Source organism: Neocloeon triangulifer, unplaced genomic scaffold (assembly GCF_031216515.1).
Source record: "Neocloeon triangulifer isolate White Clay Creek 2 clone unplaced genomic scaffold, ASM3121651v1 ptg000014l, whole genome shotgun sequence".
In the NCBI taxonomy this organism is placed as follows: domain Eukaryota; kingdom Metazoa; phylum Arthropoda; class Insecta; order Ephemeroptera; family Baetidae; genus Neocloeon; species Neocloeon triangulifer.
In genome coordinates, this window is record NW_026775556.1 from 23,152,137 (window position 1) to 23,169,220 (window position 17,084).

Below are 17,084 nucleotides of genomic sequence, written 5' to 3' on the forward strand. Positions count from 1 at the left end.
CCGCGACACCGCGACCATCGACTATAACTCGCAACGGCCACGACCTCTCTAGCTTTTCTCAGCCCGCACATGTAGTGACGTGAACATATACCGTGGCGGATTTTTTTCTCCATAATAAGTCGGACAAATGGAAAAAAAACAGGAGAACGTCAAAGAAGGGAAATCGCAGAAGAGAAATTTTATTCATGTTATGGGTTATTGATATTTTTCTTTGAGAGGAAGAATGACACTATTTCTTGGTTAATAAAATCACAAAAATTGATTTGTTTACGTTAAAAAATTTTAAAATAAATAATTGCGTCACAAAAATCTAGTTATGCAACGTGTGCAACATGAATGAGGAGAAGTTTGCCTATATTACTATTTCACCCAAGTCTGGCGAGTCGATAGATTATTCTGATTATTTATCTTGTTTGTCATCAACATTGTTGTAAATACATTAATTAATTACATTTAATACTTAATGAAAGTACTCATTAATGGATGAAATGGCAGCATTATAATATACCAAATATTTTGTTAAATTATCCTAATCCGCTGCAGTGAACCTGAGTGAAAATACTTCTCATTTTTATTTCTTTATTTTTATCCTAATTCTTCTTCTAATACCGATAAAAATTTATTAATAAAGATGAATTGTGAGAATTGTAGAAAAAAGGGTGAAAATCAAGAAAAGTTGAGTATTATTGATTAATTTAAATAATATATTAATTATGCAGAAATTTTTTAATACTTGAGAAGTTTTTCATATTCAAATTGAAATTTTAGATCAAAAAATTATTCCATGTATTCCAAACTGGCCATATACTTAAATAAATGATCGGAAATATTCTGAATGAAAATTGTGCATTGTGCAATGCTGCGAAATTTGTCACCATTCAAAAATTCGCGCCTAACTGGTGGGTGAGTCAAGCTCCACCCCTCACCCCCTCTACCTGTCCCATCCCATTTTTGCCATTTGTTTACAACTTAACATCGAGAGCGCCGAAGTGAAGTGAAAGCACGTGTTATTGCATGATGCAAAAGCAAAATGCAGTTTAATTTTTTTAGGAGAAATGACTTGATTTTGAAGTATAATTTTTGCTGAAATCTATTATTCGTATCAAATTCAACCAGTCAGTTTAAGCAAGTTTAAGGATCATGGTAAAAATTTTCCGTCTCTTTCTGAAATTTTGCCAAGAAAATAATTGTTATGTTTGCGAGTTTCATTTTAGCATTGTTACATAATCAAAATCTGACTAAAACTTAAAATATTATTTCAAACAAAGATTCCGAGAGGGTGGAAAATTGTGAGGAGGATGCCTCGCCTCCTGTTCCAGTCATCAACGCCCTTCAGCAGATCTCCTGTGACCAAAGGTCACCAACTTTTAATCTACCCTAGTCAACAACAGTGGTCAGGGAGAATCTCATCAGGCCAATACCTTCAAATCAGGAGCGTTTCTTCGGATGACCTCGAAAGTGGATCCGATGAAGACATCGAAATTGATTCCAAAGAGGATGTTGTGTCATCTGAGGTGTTTCGATCCTTTCTCTACCCTGAGGAGAACCAACCACTGTTCAAGCAGCTGAACGAGGCCGGAAGTGTGCAGGACATTTTTGTTTTCCTGCACAAGCACAAAAACGAGCTGAACCCGGTGCTCGTCAGCCAGGCTGTCATGGTCCTCTGGGACATGCAAAGACTTTTCCACCAGTTCTGCACTGAAGAATTTTTGGTATTAGCTATTTTTAGTTTTTAAATAAAATAATAATTTTTCAAAATGTTCTCAGGCTGACAGTGTGGCCGAGTTGAAGTCGTACATTAAAGCAGTAAACGGGCACCCGGACTTTGAAGCCCTTCTCAGGTCAGTGGGCGAACACTGTGATGACCTGGGGCCCGACCCACTTACCTGTCTTCTGCTCTACCTGGGGAAAATGGGTGTCGACCTAAGACACCCTGTGATGCAAAAACTGCTCATCGCCGGCAGTAAAAAAATTAAAGAGTTCCCGTTGACTGCGCTGTCTAGATTTTTAGTCTCTGTCCAGCATGGCTACAATATGAAGAGCATCGAGTGGACAAGACCTACTGTTCCAATAGTGATTGAAAAACTTAAAGTATGGAATTATATAAAAATTGCAAAACGAAAATTAATTTGATTGGTTTCAGTCGGTCCAAGATGCAGAAGAATTTCGTCTTCTGACCATCTGCCTCTCCCACTTGACTCCTCAAGTAACTTCTAGAATTTTTGATACTTACATCTGCAAATTGAGAGAACTTCTTGCTGATGGGACTATTGGAAAACACACGCCAAAAGTTGTTATAAAAATTTTAAATTTCATGAACTTTGCTCGTTTCTACAAACCTCCGTCTGACCTAATCAATCACTTGATGCTTTGTCTCGAAGGAACTGTTTCGCAACTGAGATTGGGAGACATTACCAATCTAATAAGGTTGTGTTAACCATCTGCATTTTATTTTAACTGGACTAAAATTCATTTATGACAGGACGACAGAAAATTTCATGCAACCTGCAAAAGTTGCCGAGGAGGTTGAGGATTACGTAATTAATTGTCTGGCAGAAATGGAGCCTCTGACACTGCCAGTGGACCTCTTCAACAGCTCCTTTATAACTTCATCCCCTCATTTCCCTCTGCCTTTAATTGAGAAATTAATTGATGAGCACATTAAGTCCGCCTCGTTTCCCATTAACATGGTGCCTCTTTTCAAACTGCTCCGAAACATCAAAACTCCAAACCGAGACCTGTGTGACCGCTATTGGAATGGTGTGACTGCTTATCTCAAGAAGTTCCCCAAAGACTATAACCTGTTGCTTAATGTTTCTTTTAAGTATATGCATTTCAACAACAACATGGGAGGCACATACAGGTAATTGCTTTTTTTACTTTTATTATCAATAAAGGTTTAGATCTTTTTTAATTATTCATTTTACTTACAGGAACAAGGATTTTGAATCGGTTGCATCGGAAAACTTGCTGGAATTGATGCGCAGTCCTCTGCGCTTCATGACCACCATGGTGTCCAGGTCAAGTTCTTTCCTGGTTGCCTACAACAAAGACGGGCTACCTCCCGAGTTGTTGGAGCAGGTCCTCAACATGGGCAGCCAGTTTTCCATCGTCGACTGCCATAACATTTCCAGAGGTGTGAAAATGGCAACCTCTCTCAAGAGTGGGATGAGAAATCCTGTCATCCTTGACCAGATTGTCAAATTGAGCTCGATGCTGAGTTCAAGCATCCGGGGCCACTTATCTCAAGGCACCAATCTCTCCAATAACGACAGCATGATGAGAATTTACCAGAACATCAGAGGGGTAATTTTTGCCTTTTAAGCCAACATGGTAGTTTTAATTTATAATTAAACATTTCTTAAACTTGCAGACTCCGGGTACTGATCTGCATGAGCAGCTCCTTTGCAACTCCTCGATGATCAAATTAAAAGACCTGACTGGACGAGTGTTGAAAGATCTCTCTGCCTCGTTTATCAGCAACAGAACACTTGTTCCTGCAGCCATGGATGTTATGCAAGAGTTTATAATTCAGGAGAAGTCTGGTCTAATGGGTGTTTCGATCGAGAGATTTTTGGCGTTGCTCTACTCCCTTGGTTTCCACTCCAGTCTGACCGATGAGTGTGTTAAGCACGCTGGTGAAGTAATTATGAGGTATGTAAAAATAAAATTTAGAACTTAGACCTTAGACTGTTAAACAAAATCAATCTGTTTAGGGATTGTGGAAGGTTGAACGTTTTGTCTGTTTTGAACTCGGCCCTCGCTCTTAATTTTTACATGCAAATACCCATGGAGTTAGTGCATTTTATTTTTACGGTGGAATTCCTCGAGCGAGTCGACCGAGAACTTGAATTGTGCTATTCGAGGGTAAATATTTTAGTGATTTTTAAGAAGAACAATAATTACTTGAGTGCTTTCTGCAGGCTGTTTATCCTGTTCGAGTTAGACAGTTAATGATGGAGCTGAATAGAGGTATTTGTCTGGATTTGCCTCAAGCAGATGTACCTTGGTTTCATGAAAAGTACTGCCAGGAAAATATTCACCTTTTAAACAATATCAGTGAGAAAACGACAATTGTTTTTTGCTTTGATCCCTAGTTAAAAAATTCATAATTATTTTAGGCCAGAATTCAGCTATACACAATGAAGTCCTCAACACTCTTTGCAGTGTCACTGGAGGATCTGAGTTTATAAAACAGTCCACGTATTCATCGTATTACTACAACATAGGTATATAAATGAAAAAAAAATGTGAATTTCTAATGCTGAAATTTGTCTCTTTTAGACTTTGAGATAATTTTAGATGAGCATGAACGGCCAATTAATTTAAAGGAAAACAGGAACTTATCAGACAGAGATAACTTATCAAGGTAAAAATAATGGAATTTTCTCCAATCAAATTTAAATTCACGATTTCACATATTTCAGGGTGGCGATTTTGCTTAACAGAGATGCAAATTACACGAATGGGACTGTTCAGCTCAACGGCCCAGTTTTGCTTCGAAGGAGACACCTTGAGATTCTGGGATACCGTCAAGTGGAGATAAGCAGATTTGTCTGGCAAGCAATGTACATGGCAGATGAAGCCTCGCGCCAGAAATTCATAGCTGAGCAAATCTGGCCACACAGAAGACGAAAAAACCCTGAAAATGATTTCAATAGTGATGTCGAAGACTTGGTGCTAACTTAAATTTCATCCGCTTTTCAAATTGGAAAGAGGCCAGTAATGTTTTAGTGCGTCTGTGATAATTGGTGACGTTATCGGTTTCCTATAATTCCCATCCCATATTGAAATGAATCAAGCGTTCACTCATGCTTTGAAATAAATTGTATGCCCTAAGAAAATTGTGCATAAAAAAGCTTCAGCATTAAAAAAATTCATTGTTAAAAAAAAGATCAAATGAATTTAAAATAGCTTGCTCACAAATCAAATCAGTAACTTATAATTGATTTCGTCAGGGAAAATGTGGTTTTCGCGCCAAAATTTGAACATATTTCCCACCCCATTTTTCTCAGAACGCTCCCTAGCGTCGATTCGGCAAACGACGGCGTTTCCGGTTAATGGTGGCTTCGGAAGCATTGTTGTCACATTTTGCTGCGGTGTTTCCAAACAAGCAGAGGCCAAATTTCCAAACATTCATGTTTTTCAACACCGGATTTGCATTTTCATACGGAAATGTGAGCTGATTCGGCTGCAAAGGTAAATTAGGGTGCTCAGGGAGGGTCGGCATCCGCCCTGGCAGTGCTAGACAGTGGCTTGGCTCAAATGACCTTGCGTCTGTACCCGACTGTCAAATGTCAGAGCCTTCCCATGGCGTCTTTATTTACAACGTCGGCCAAAACAAAGGGACGGTGCCCATTTTTTGCCCCTAATTATCATGACACCCCATTTTTGGCATCTCTTTCGATAAGGGTGGGTTTTTCTGACAGATATGAACGACGTCCTTGAGACTGATGATAACTTATTTGACTAAAATAAAATTCATAAAATTGTGTGTAATTAATTCTATTTTATTCTATTTGCTAAATTATAATTATGAAATAAAAAATATGAATTAAAAATTTTTTCCTTTATATTACATATTTATAATTTATTTACATAATGTAGGAATAAAAATCTTAAATTTTTTTAGATGGTCTGAAAGGATGCGTTGGAGCAAAAAAACTGAAGTAATAAGCAGTCCACAACACCGTTCAGCCGTGCAGACTTCTGCAGCCGCAATGGAAAACTTGGCAATGACCAGTGCTGAGGCACGGAAATTGGACCTCGGTCTGGTTGTGGAAAAAGACTCCTTGAAGTCGGTCGACGAGGCTGGACATGAAGAGACGCACACCCTGATGATGGGCCAGCAGTACATTCTCGAACGGCCTGAATCTGAAGGAGGACCACAGGTTTGAAATTTGAATTATTTTGTAATAATTTTCTAAATATACCTAAATGCACAGGTGGTGAAATTAAACGCCAACGGACAACTGGTGTCTTGTGAAATGCTGCCGCACGTAGGACAGCTGGACGCCGACCACCAGAGTTTGGTGCTGCATGTAGTGCCTCAGGGTGGATTGAAGGAGGCTTACAACCTTCAGCATTTGCGAGGCGGCCTTCTTCAGGATGAAAGATATATTGAAGCCCTTCCCGCAGGCCACTATGAACAGGTTTGTTCATTAAAAATTGTCCCTAAAATTCAACTCTTCGGTCCAATCTTATCAGGTTGTTATTTAATAAAATTTTAATGTGTCTAGGAGTTGCTTAGTGCTGCTGACATAACAGAGGAGGATCGTCGAATAGCACAAACCCTGATGGCGGTGCAATTTGGCCAGCAGCCAAAGCACAAAATGACTTTAGAGCCATTGGTGCCCACCACGTCTGCAGAGGCAAATGTGATCATGAGTGTTGCGGACAGCATGATTGTGGACGCAACAGCCGACCACTTAGGCAAGGTTGATCACACACAGATGGTGGTCGAGTATATTCACCAAGTCGATGGATCTCAATACGAACCTAAAGGGGTGAGCATGAATTTTTTTTGCAATTTTGAATGTAAAAGTTTCTTTGGATTTATTTGCAGGTTCGATTAATGCAACATGAGCAAGAAATGGTGGAATTGACGCCTGCCAGAGTGGACGACCTGCACCAGACACAGCATTTGAAATCCATAAACCACGGGCCTATTATTTTGCGCCGCACCCTCACAGCCCCGAGCAATGAAATCAGAAGAGAGATTTTACAGCACCCTGTGCAGCATCAACAAGTGCAGGCAATGAATCCAATCAAGAATGAAGAGGAGGAAGAGTTTGAGAGCGGCGAAGATCCTGCAGACTCTGATTACGAGGCTGGCAAGGAATCGAGGTAACAAATAATTTATCCTATCATAAAAATTTATAATTAAATTTTTTTCCATCACAATTTCAGATCATCGAGAAGAAGTCTTCCGCACAAAAAGCGCATCCCGAGAAAATTGAAAAATGTCAAGTCCACCGAGAAAGTACTCAAGTGTCCAAAGTGCAGTGAGACTTTTCACTCACAAGCTGAACTGACCGCTCACAAGCAAACCCACAACAAAAAGCAACAGCAACAACAACAGCAGCAGCAATTGCCTTCTTACAACTGCGAGCTCTGCAACAAGGGTTTCCCCACACAAATTAAATTCTTCGAGCACCTCAAGGCACATTATGAACCAATAAAAAAGATTGAAATGCAAGAAGAAATTTCTGAACTGCCTCCAGTTCTGGAGGTTCATGAGGATACCGCCTCGGACACTAAACTGGTGCACACGTCAGTCATTGTGCAGGATCTACCACCGGCGCTGCCTCCCCCACTTCCCTGCAACCAGTGCAATAAGGTTTTCAGGCGGCAGAAGGCGCTTGATACACACATAGCCACTGCTCACGCACAGGTATAAAATCAATTTTATTTTAACTTCAAAGTTATCAAATCAGTAAAGAATTTTTCATTAATTTGTAGATACTTTGATATTGGATTGATTGTTTTAAAAGTAAGCAAAATTTAGTTCAGAAAAAAAATTTCACTAAAATTTTCCTTTTTTTTTAATTTCAATAAATTTGAGAGAATTGTTTATTGTAATTAATTGCTAACTAAAGTGAAATTCTTATTTCAGCCTAATACAGATCATGTGGTGCTGAATGAAACTGTTTATATTGGAGAAGGTTTGGTGCCGGTGCCAGTTGAAGAGGTGGAGAAAAAGGACTGGGCGTCAAGTGCAGAACTGACGCCCATGGCAGCAGCCATCCCTGAAGAACAGGTGGCCGACCTGCGTGAAAACACGGTCATTGTGCCAGTGGGTCCGGCTGATGACGACGAAGACGATCAGATGATGACTTCCATACATGAGTACTCAGCAGACGATCTACCCAATTCAGGTGCCTTCCATCTCTGTGACCACTGCGGCACTGGCTTCCAACTCAAGACTCAACTTCTGGCGCACATCCGAGAAGCACACTCGGAGCCGAAGAGGAAAATGCGCAACAAGAAAGACGAATCTGGCCCGGCAAACGCGGCGGCCGCTGTGACCAAAAAGAATGAACAACTAACTTGCCCTCACTGCGGACGCGTCTTCAACCACCGAAACTCCTTAGTTTACCATTTGAGAAGTCATACGGGCGAGAGGCCACACCAGTGTGAGGTATGCAAAAGTATTTATTTCATTTGGATGTTTTTTTTTTTGTTAATTTGGCAATCATGATAATTTATACTTTTGTGTTTGATATTTCTCTGCTTTTCTTTAAAATCAATATGAAATTTTTGTTTCAGGTGTGTGGCAAAAGCTTTTTTGCAGCGAGTGCGCTCAAAGTGCACATGCGACTGCATTCAGGTGACAAACCGTACAAATGCGAGTTGTGCGGACGTCACTTCAGGCAGTGGGGTGACCTCAAGTACCACTGCATTTCAATCCACACGGAGGAAAAGCAGTATCAATGCGAGTACTGCGGCAAGGACTTTGCACGCAAGTACAGCCTCATTGTGCACCGGCGCATCCACACTGGCGAGAAGAATTACAAGTGTGAGTTTTGCACAAAAACCTTCCGCGCCTCGAGCTACCTGCAAAACCATCGGAGAATCCACACAGGTCAGTTCATGAAGGAGAGAAATCCAATATGTTCTTAAACTTAAATTTAAAATTCATAAAATCTTAAACTGACAACTTGAAAATTTTCAGGTGAGAAGCCACACCCTTGTGAGATTTGCGGAAAGCCATTCCGAGTGCGTTCGGACATGAAGCGGCACATGAACACACACAAGAGGGAGCGGAGTGAGAGCAATGCCGCCTCCGTGGCCACCCCTTCTGTGGTGAACCATAGTGACGGCCACTCCTCTCAAGAGGGTACCACAGACATTGGTGTCGCCCATTCGGAAATGTCTGCTGGCGACGAAGTGACCCTCCCCGAAGGTACTGTCGTGATCACAGAGGAAAGTCTTAGCCAGCCGATCAACCTCAACATGTCAATTCCTGTGACAGAACACGCGGCAGCTGACGACGCTGCTGATCAGGCCATGGCTGGTGATGAGGCCCAGTTTGCCCGAGACCCACTTGAAACGGTGCGTGCCGATAATGCTGGCAACACTCTCTATGTCTGGCCCATTTACATGGGCTGACACATTTCCTCCCACAAGTGCGTTGCCTTTCGAAATAGTTTTTAAGGAACATAAAACATTTTTTGCCTTCAGGTGGTTTTAAATTTAAATGACTTGAAGTCCTTCGTTATCAAACGAAATCGAACAAATTGCTTTAAATTTTGGTTGTAACTTCGTGGTGAAGCATTTTTTTTATATATAAATTGTTGCAAATGTTTTAATTACTTGGCTGATCCTGTGCAGAATCAGATCTGAACCAATAAATCACTTTTTAAATTCTAGTGTGAAACTAAATTTGATGTAAATCAGTTGGCCAGTGTCAAGTTGATCAAACTTGGTTTTTATTTGCTTTTGTGCCTAATATATTCAATAATTCCAGGATAATGCTAATTATTCAAATCCCTTTAGAATTCATGCATTTTGCACTGGCTATCTGATTATGTAAACAAATCTACAACCATGAACTTAAAATTTTTGTTTTATGCCATGAGTTTAGTATTACTATTATTTTTGTAATGAGTCTCCCTCCGCTGGGTTGCAAAATATCATTTGATGAAGAACTTTTATTGCATAATTGAACCATGTAAAGATTTATAGATATTATGTATTTTTAAAAGAGCTAACCCTTTAAAACAATCATCCACATTCATTCCAAATTAAATCATATAATATTTTTATAATGAAAATCAAAGACTGATATTGGTAGTTGAGTCCTTGTAGGACTCCCCATGGTAAGCAGTCGGAAAGAATGGACAGATTATAATTATATAGAAAAATCATCATACGAGTTAAGGTTAATTGTTTGTAAAAAAAAATTGTAACTCAAACAACAATAAAACAGAAATCACCTATGAAATTTAAGTAAAGTCCATTAATTTATGTGACAAATGAGACCACTTTATTAATTAGACAATTTACAATTAGGAATGAGAGATATACTGAAAGAGGCAATAATAGTTATATTGCTTAAATTAATCGTGAGAGGACTGGCGCTGGACTACCAGCAGAAAAATTTGCATCTGCTTTTCTTTGTACAGCCGCAACAACAAAAAATCCAGGCGAATACTAATAAAATAAAAAATTCTTCAGCCCCACATGTCTTCGGATCTGCCGAACTTGAAGAGCAGCGACGCTATGAAGATGAAAATGTTTTGCAGGAAAAGGCCTACTCCAGGATAGGTCGACTTTTTATCTGCTTTAGAAGTGATTTAGAATTTTTAAGTTATTTGTTTCAAATTTCACCATCAGGAATGAAATCGGCAAAGAGAATCCAGCAGGCTGCAAAGACAGACACAAAGCCAAGGACGAATCCGATGAAGAGCCACACTCGAGCACCTCTAGGGCCCATGCAGCCGTTAGTGTACGCGTCGCCACGTACTTGGGCGTTAGATACCACATTGATCCTGAGAAGAACAGTCAACATCATGAAATAATATGAATAAACTTATGAGTTCTTACATGAAGAGAGAAATCGTTCCTACAACTCCGCAGGTGTGATAGGCATGATTGAATACGTTCGAGTCAGGGTAAGCTGCGGCTATGTCGATGATGATCCACCAACCGGTGAAGAACTAAAATTTTATGAATTGGTTAAAACTATAAAATAGATACAATTCGTCTACTATTAAAAATAATAATGCTCGTTTTCTTGCTGATTTCTTGCTCAATAAGTTCTGCTTGTTTTGCGCTTTAATTTAGTAAAATTTACCAGAATTCCTGATGCAATTGATGCAAAAGCATTTTTCCTGTCTCCTCCCTCAAACCACTCACAAGCTGGGAAATTGATATTTTCAAAACAGCCCGACATTTCGGGAATCTTTGGATGTTTTCCTTCTTTTCTGTTTTCTTTTTCGCCACGGCTGCTCTGCTGGATGGTGGGGGTTGGTGAGGGTGGGGGTCGCCTCGTGATTTCAATGTGCCAACCAAACAAGTGTGAAAGATGTTGTTTACTGTAAAACATTTCTAGTTTTCTAAAACTTCTTAATCTTAAATTCATGATTTAAATCAAAATGTAATTAATACTTCAAGATCTAGTAAAAATATTTCCTTCTTTTAGAAATCAGGTCTAAACGTTGTAGTAAGATTTATACAGTTTAGGTGGCAAGACTAAAAAAGGTCAACAAATTCCTCTACATCATCTGGTTTGGTTCCTGCGTCCCTTTGAATTTTGAATTGCAATTTTTCCTCCCTTCGACTGGTAAAAATTTTCAAAATTTTCTGTTTAACTCAAGGTGAGTACGAGAGGTCTTTTAAATAAATTCGCTTGGCGATTGAGCTTTTTCGCTTTTGGAAATTATGTAATAAAATAATTAACGCTTTTGACTCTTGAATGACTGACACTTGGGATGAAATTTTATAGTTTGTATTATTGGTCGTGGTGATGAGTGCTTTGGTGTTTGGAGTCGGGGTCGGGCTGTTTTTGCTGATCGCTCTGTGGGTGACCGCCTTTCTACTCTGCATCGTCTCTCTGCGGGCTCAGAAGAACGTCGGCTTCGTCGCTTTTCTCTCGGCCGTTCTCTTCACCACTGTGCTGCTTCTCTTGCCCATCGACTCGCCCTCTGAGACCAAAGAAGCTGCCCCGACGTCGACACTCAAGGTTTCCCTTTTGTTTGTTTGCTCTTTGATACGCGCTTATTAATCTGCTTTCCGATCAATAAACTAATCTCGAATATTCTGTACTGCCCAAAATAATTTAAATATATTTCTCTTTACAGGTCTACGATCGTTTTTTCATCTGGCGCATTTTGCTGGCCGTCTTTCTGCTGCTGGTGGTCGTCGGTGGCTGCGTCAACTTTGTCTACTCGCACCTGATGGAGCCCCAGCTGGCCAAGCCGCTTGAAAGGCACGCCAGAGTCGAGTGAATTGAGGAAAAAATAACTCCTTTGGCAAAAATGCTCTCTATCGTAGCCTGCAGGGCCTTTTCAACTACAGCCCGCCGCCTCAGAAAGATCTTCACTGTCAGTGATAGTGAAACTTTTATGGACAAAGTAAGAATTTAGAAAGTAGCCTGAAGTTGATTAAAAATTTAATTAAATGAAATTGCTACAGTACCTTAAAGATTTAAATAATTGCTTTTCAAATTTTCATTTTTAAAACAAACTTGATTATTTATAACAATTGTTTTTATTTTCCAATCCATTCAAACACAGATTTTTTTATTCTTTCAATTTTTGGAAAACAATTTGTAATAATTATAAATATAAACAGATTTAAAATATATTTTCCGTGGTCTTGAAGATGATTAATATTGTTTAAAATAACGCTTATGTTGTAAGGTTTGAATTTAGGTAAATTTTGAAACTTATTCAAAGAAATTATTCCTTTATTTCTATTAGATTTATCCATTTTTTTTTTTCAATTTTAGGTCCTGAATAATGATGTGCCTGTGATCGTCAACTTCCACGCAGAATGGTGTGATCCATGCAAGTTGCTGACACCCAAGCTGGAGGAATTGGTGCTGCCCCTGCCTGGCATCGACCTGGCCGTTGTTGACGTCGAGGCTTGTCCGGAACTTGTGCACGCCTTTGAGGTGAAAGCAGTGCCAGCTGTGATTGCCGTGAGGTCGGGACTAGTGGTGGACAAATTCATAGGTCTCGTCGATGCGAAAAACATCGAGGACTTTATTATGAAACTTTCCAAGCAATCTCAGCCTCCGCAAAGCTAATTTTGTAATAGATTCTTTAAGAAAACGTCTAGTTAAATGCAACCCTACTGTGAGTTAAAGGTTGTAAAAATAAGAAGCCATGAGATCAAGATAAAATTTTCCTCTTTAGCATGGTTCACTAAAAAATAAATAAATAAATGCAAATAATAATGTAATAGCACAAACTCCCTGTGCCTTAATGTAGCAAATTTAACGCAATATTAGTGCAAAAATGTTTTATTAAATGGAGGATTTGTTTTATGTTAACTTTTGAAAGTCCTGTAATGCTGAGTATAAAAACGCACAATAAAATTCAATAATATTGTTGACTGAAGAGGGAAATACTTTATTAAAAAGAAAATAATATAAACCTTTGAAGAAATTGGAGGATGCTTAGTTAGGAGATAAATTTTTGTAAGAAAGTTAATTCATATTTAATTAAAAAATAGCAAACACTGATTTCTTGAAGAACAATTTTAAAAGTTTTTGGCAAATATTTTATCCTGTTAATTTTTAAGGAATTTTAGTAGCAAACATTGTGTTGTACTATAAAATAATTTGCCTATAAGTCTGGGTTTGGGGCAGATTTAATAAATTTTACAAATTTTAATTGCTACATTTCTCGATGCAATAAACCCTTTTTGTAGCAAGGCCAGGCGCCTATTTGATTTTGCAAAAAAGCCCTGTGGCGCCAGACAGGCTGGCCAGAATTCACCACCGGAGGGGAAATGAAATAATGCGTCTGGCTCTGGGTAAGAAAGAACACAGAAGTTCTCTTACCCTTTTTAGCAAGAGATCGTCTACCCACCATCCGGACCGCAGACTCCTTCCTTAACCTTGACTTTGGCTTGATAATATACATAATGTATCATTTACTTTTGAAATCCCCACCACAGCTTTGCTCAGTCATTGCAGTGAAGAAAAGTTAAAATTATTATTTAATCTTCAGCTCACAGCAAATAAATGTAGCCGAAAGCAATGATTTATTAGTAACTTCCCCTTTGAGATGAAATTAAAATAAAAATCATTTAAAAAGTGCTGCTTCTCACCTTCAAATTCCTTTTATTATAATTATATTATAATAAATTATTCCTTGGATAAGGAATTAAAATATTTTCAATGTGAATAATATTTCACTTTTGTTTAATTTTCTTTATAATTTAGGTGATTTGAATGAACTAAATAAAAGCAGAACTCCATATTTTTTTTTATATCTGTTTGGAAATTTAAAACTTGTTGATTGTCTCTTGAAAGTATTATATATTTTTTAATTGAAAAGATTTAAATGGTTGATGTTTGCTAAAATTGAAAATATTTTCTCTTTAAATTTATCAGAGTTTCTTCTCTTAATAAGTAAAATTTTTTTGCTTTAAAAAATGTTCGACTCTTGTTTGGCCTTTTTGGAGGAACCTGAAAAATTAAAAGAGGCATCTGGCGCCGCAGCGACTCACAAATTTGAAGAGGCTCAAGGGGAAGTAAAAAGCAGCAGAGCCTTTTTGCATTGGGCACTCTCGGCAGTTGCTGGCGTAGTCAGTTGAGAGCCGGTCGGTTGGACGGAGCGGCAACACTTTTCGCGTGTGTGCCGGTGCGGTGACCTTAGCTGTCAGGCGTATCTTTTATTCCCTCGGCCGCGGTAAGTGTGAAGCAAGTCGGATTATACAAACGACGCAAAAAGCGCCAGAATTCATTCCTCTTTTGTTGTAAAATTATAACTTTTAAAAGCAGATATATCAGATAATTTTTTATAATATCCAAATTTAAATTAATTTTAATATCAAACTGGAAAAGAAAATCTTGTTTTGCATACAAAGTTCTCTCGATGAATTATTATTCTTTTTTTCTACTTTAATTTTGTGTTTTTACTTTTTGAACCTTTTTTTAGTCTGAAATTGCTGCCAAACAATATTTCCTGTTGATTTTTGTTTTAAACAAATCAGCAAGTCCAAAATTGGCAGAGCGTCTAAAAAAGACACGCCTCGGTTGGCTCATTTCAATGTACGCGTCTGTACACTGGCCGCGCTTACTTTGTTAGTTACTATAGACCGGCGCAATTAATCGCTCACGTATCTACACAACACAGGTGAAGCAACGTGTAGCTTCTGTGTAGGTACAAACTCAGCGAGCTACGTGCCATGTCCGTTGAAACACAACTACCGGCCGGATATTGTCCGATGACAGAATCGAATATTAACAATTCTCGGCGGATGCTTTATATTTGGAACACCTCAATTCTCAATTCCACCTGTCAATTGCCATCCTCTCGAGCACCTGTCTGATAATGGAAAAAAATTGCAAAAAAAGTAAAGCAGCTGTCGTATTCAGAAATAAAGGGTGTTTGAATAAACGCTCAATATTTAAATTTAGCTTCTTTAGTGACGTTATTTTTTTTTTAATCAGTTAAGATTTTTTCAAAAATTTAACTCCATGTAATTTTTTTTTTTTTGCTAAAATAATGAAAATAATTATTTAGATATAAATTAATTATTATTGAAGATATAAAAAAATAATTACTTAAAGATCTACAAAATTCAACAGAAATTTTAACCCTGATTTTGAACATTTTTTTCTTTTTAGGTAAAATGGGTTTTCTGCTGCCTAAGTTGTGTGGAATACGGAGCCACAAATGGGCATTTGTCATTGCCATACTAGAGCTAGTAAGTTTTTTATTCATTTTTTCTCATAATTTCTTAACTCTAGTCATAAAAATTACAGATTTTGCACATTTATCTTTTGGTAATGTGCATCAACTACATCGTCATTGCTGCCGGTAAATTCGAGGAGGAAAATAAAGTGCAAACTCTGACTGGGGAAGGCAGTGGCGACGCTGCCAGCAAAGAGACCAGCGTCACCAGAAACTCAACAGAGTTCATTGCCGACGACTTTAAAGAAAGCATCACCGCCTTTTTAGGTATAATTTAATTGTCTCTTATTCTGATTGAATTTTTTTAAATGTTCAAATATTAAATAAATCTTATTAAATTTAATATCAAATTTATGTCACTTTTCCTATGTTAATTCATTTTTTCCGTAATGTGAATAAAACAAAGGAAAAATATTTTCTTCTGCTCAAAAAATATTTTTTTGTTATAATTTTAAGAAAAAAAAATAAACTCATATTATGTAGGAATATTTTATAATTAAAAAAAAACGCGAATTTAGCTAACATTAAAATTAAAAGGTCTCTTTTTAAATTCAAAATCAATTCTTCTTTTTTGCAGAATTGTTGACGGAGTACCAGTCGCAAATGGAGGAACTAGTCGACATCACTTTATTTTATATTAGCATTGCCACAGTCGTCTATGAACTCATTTGCATCCCTGCCATTATCATCTTGTCATGCGGACTTTGCTGCGTAAGAAATTTTAATATACATACGACTAATGTAGAGTAGAATGTAATTCATTTTTGTTGACTTTTTAAGAATTTGTTTAAAATGCTTTATGATATTACCAGAATTTTTAAAGTCGTCACTGTTTTTTTAATTAATTATAATGCAATTTTAAACTTAATGCACATATTTATACTTTTTTATCTGCAGAAAACGAAATGGCTAAGCGTGCCTTGGTTTGCCAAAACCCTTTTTGAAATAGTCGTAGTGCTTTTCTTCATTTACGCCGTCGGCCTGAAATCAACAACGGTTCTCTCTGTGTTGATCTTCCAGCTCGGTATGTCTCGAAGAATGCCTTTTTTAAATTCAACTACTGACCCGGCGCGATTGGTTTGCAGGATACGAGTTGGTGGCCGCGTACGTGGTCCTGAGCGGCGTCAGCAGCATGAATAGTTCTTTGAATTTGGAGGAGCACGCGAACAGCCAGCCCGCGGAAACGGAGCTCAAGCTCTTGGGTGGAGCCCGACACGACCAAGTTTGATTGAAACAAAAACGAACAAAAGGAAATGCTGCCAAAGCGGATATGCAACTTAATTCATAGTCAATATCCATCCATAATCCTTTCACGGAAAACGCGAATTTCCTCGGAGAGATTAAAAAATAAAAATCAACTCCCAATTTCTAACCCGAGACTGTCCCTTCCTTTCGTAAAGAAAGCGAGTCTTTGGCGACATTTATATTTTGAGATTATTATACACTTTTCAAAAACATACGTAATTATATGTTTTAAATTAAGGTTTTTCACTCAAGTGTTTTGAAGTTTACTTAAATGAATGTAAGAGGTTCTATAATTTTAATGAACATTAATTCCTTAATAAAAAAGAGCGATGTGAAATTGAGATAAAATAATCGTTAATTTTTATTTGAAGATGATCCGTGTAGGAGGATTTATTTTTTATGGAGGGCAGATTCTTAAAATAAATGCACAGGATGCAGTTTTTTGCTTATGAGTATGAATAGAGA

The 17,084-nt window shown here is 37.9% G+C and overlaps 5 protein-coding genes across 7 annotated transcripts; 4 read left to right on the forward strand and 1 right to left on the reverse strand.

Moving 5' to 3' along the window:
* The first annotated feature begins 950 nt into the window (after positions 1-950).
* On the forward strand, positions 951-4,834 carry LOC132199323 (FAST kinase domain-containing protein 1, mitochondrial). The gene is made up of 12 exons (XM_059623954.1): positions 951-1,143; positions 1,269-1,712; positions 1,768-2,091; positions 2,144-2,427; positions 2,483-2,863; positions 2,934-3,306; positions 3,374-3,654; positions 3,717-3,867; positions 3,924-4,059; positions 4,122-4,229; positions 4,285-4,369; positions 4,428-4,834. Exons 1-12 carry the CDS (start codon positions 1,141-1,143, stop codon positions 4,687-4,689), a joined length of 2,832 nt encoding a protein of 943 aa, XP_059479937.1. The 5' UTR covers positions 951-1,140; the 3' UTR covers positions 4,690-4,834.
* A 114-nt stretch (positions 4,835-4,948) lies between these two features.
* LOC132199322 (zinc finger protein 567-like) lies at positions 4,949-9,950 on the forward strand. Its single transcript, XM_059623953.1, has 9 exons — positions 4,949-5,199; positions 5,633-5,891; positions 5,946-6,152; positions 6,240-6,506; positions 6,566-6,846; positions 6,910-7,393; positions 7,616-8,140; positions 8,269-8,584; positions 8,675-9,950. Exons 1-9 carry the CDS (start codon positions 4,964-4,966, stop codon positions 9,109-9,111), a joined length of 3,012 nt encoding a protein of 1,003 aa, XP_059479936.1. The 5' UTR covers positions 4,949-4,963; the 3' UTR covers positions 9,112-9,950.
* LOC132199325 (transmembrane protein 50A) lies at positions 9,942-11,565 on the reverse strand. Of its 2 annotated transcripts, none has more exons than XM_059623956.1 (5): positions 11,429-11,565; positions 10,799-11,039; positions 10,549-10,661; positions 10,333-10,493; positions 9,942-10,282 (listed from the first exon to the last, which is right to left on the reverse strand). In XM_059623956.1, exons 1-5 carry the CDS (start codon positions 11,548-11,550, stop codon positions 10,176-10,178), a joined length of 744 nt encoding a protein of 247 aa, XP_059479939.1. In that variant the 5' UTR covers positions 11,551-11,565; the 3' UTR covers positions 9,942-10,175. The 2 variants fall into 2 exon arrangements, with proteins under 2 accessions (XP_059479939.1, XP_059479938.1); XM_059623955.1 differs by having other exon boundaries at positions 9,942-10,285.
* LOC132199326 (thioredoxin, mitochondrial) lies at positions 11,170-13,344 on the forward strand. Of its 2 annotated transcripts, XM_059623958.1 has the most exons (4): positions 11,174-11,321; positions 11,450-11,686; positions 11,805-12,077; positions 12,455-13,344. In XM_059623958.1, the coding sequence occupies exons 3-4, from the start codon at positions 11,982-11,984 to the stop codon at positions 12,752-12,754; spliced, it is 396 nt and encodes a 131-aa protein (XP_059479941.1). In that variant the 5' UTR covers positions 11,174-11,321; positions 11,450-11,686; positions 11,805-11,981; the 3' UTR covers positions 12,755-13,344. The 2 variants fall into 2 exon arrangements, with proteins under 2 accessions (XP_059479940.1, XP_059479941.1); XM_059623957.1 differs by lacking the exon at positions 11,450-11,686 and having other exon boundaries at positions 11,170-11,321.
* An 874-nt stretch (positions 13,345-14,218) lies between these two features.
* LOC132199353 (uncharacterized) lies at positions 14,219-16,811 on the forward strand. Its single transcript, XM_059623999.1, has 6 exons — positions 14,219-14,366; positions 15,308-15,387; positions 15,446-15,641; positions 15,952-16,085; positions 16,272-16,398; positions 16,460-16,811. Exons 2-6 carry the CDS (start codon positions 15,313-15,315, stop codon positions 16,600-16,602), a joined length of 675 nt encoding a protein of 224 aa, XP_059479982.1. The 5' UTR covers positions 14,219-14,366; positions 15,308-15,312; the 3' UTR covers positions 16,603-16,811.
* The last annotated feature ends 273 nt before the right edge of the window (positions 16,812-17,084 follow it).

Excerpts from the sequence above, each read along its gene's own strand:
- LOC132199353 (XM_059623999.1), top strand. The coding sequence starts at position 15,313 with ATGGGTTTTCTGCTGCCTAAGTTGTGTGGAATACGGAGCCACAAATGG. Across the intron at positions 15,642-15,951 it reads AAGCATCACCGCCTTTTTAG|AATTGTTGACGGAGTACCAG; the intron begins GTATAATTTAAT and ends TCTTTTTTGCAG. Across the intron at positions 16,086-16,271 it reads TGTCATGCGGACTTTGCTGC|AAAACGAAATGGCTAAGCGT; the intron begins GTAAGAAATTTT and ends TTTTATCTGCAG.
- LOC132199322 (XM_059623953.1), top strand. The coding sequence starts at position 4,964 with ATGTGGTTTTCGCGCCAAAATTTGAACATATTTCCCACCCCATTTTTC. Across the intron at positions 5,200-5,632 it reads GAGCTGATTCGGCTGCAAAG|ATGGTCTGAAAGGATGCGTT; the intron begins GTAAATTAGGGT and ends AAATTTTTTTAG. Across the intron at positions 5,892-5,945 it reads AATCTGAAGGAGGACCACAG|GTGGTGAAATTAAACGCCAA; the intron begins GTTTGAAATTTG and ends CTAAATGCACAG.
- LOC132199325 (XM_059623955.1), bottom strand. The coding sequence starts at position 11,550 with ATGCAGAGTAGAAAGGCGGTCACCCACAGAGCGATCAGCAAAAACAGC. Across the intron at positions 11,040-11,428 it reads TATAAAATTTCATCCCAAGT|TAAACAACATCTTTCACACT; the intron begins GTCAGTCATTCA and ends AATGTTTTACAG. Across the intron at positions 10,662-10,798 it reads CAATTGCATCAGGAATTCTG|TTCTTCACCGGTTGGTGGAT; the intron begins GTAAATTTTACT and ends ATAAAATTTTAG.
- LOC132199323 (XM_059623954.1), top strand. Across the intron at positions 3,868-3,923 it reads TTGAATTGTGCTATTCGAGG|GCTGTTTATCCTGTTCGAGT; the intron begins GTAAATATTTTA and ends TGCTTTCTGCAG. Across the intron at positions 4,230-4,284 it reads ATCGTATTACTACAACATAG|ACTTTGAGATAATTTTAGAT; the intron begins GTATATAAATGA and ends TGTCTCTTTTAG.
- LOC132199326 (XM_059623957.1), top strand. The coding sequence starts at position 11,982 with ATGCTCTCTATCGTAGCCTGCAGGGCCTTTTCAACTACAGCCCGCCGC. Across the intron at positions 12,078-12,454 it reads GTGAAACTTTTATGGACAAA|GTCCTGAATAATGATGTGCC; the intron begins GTAAGAATTTAG and ends TTTCAATTTTAG.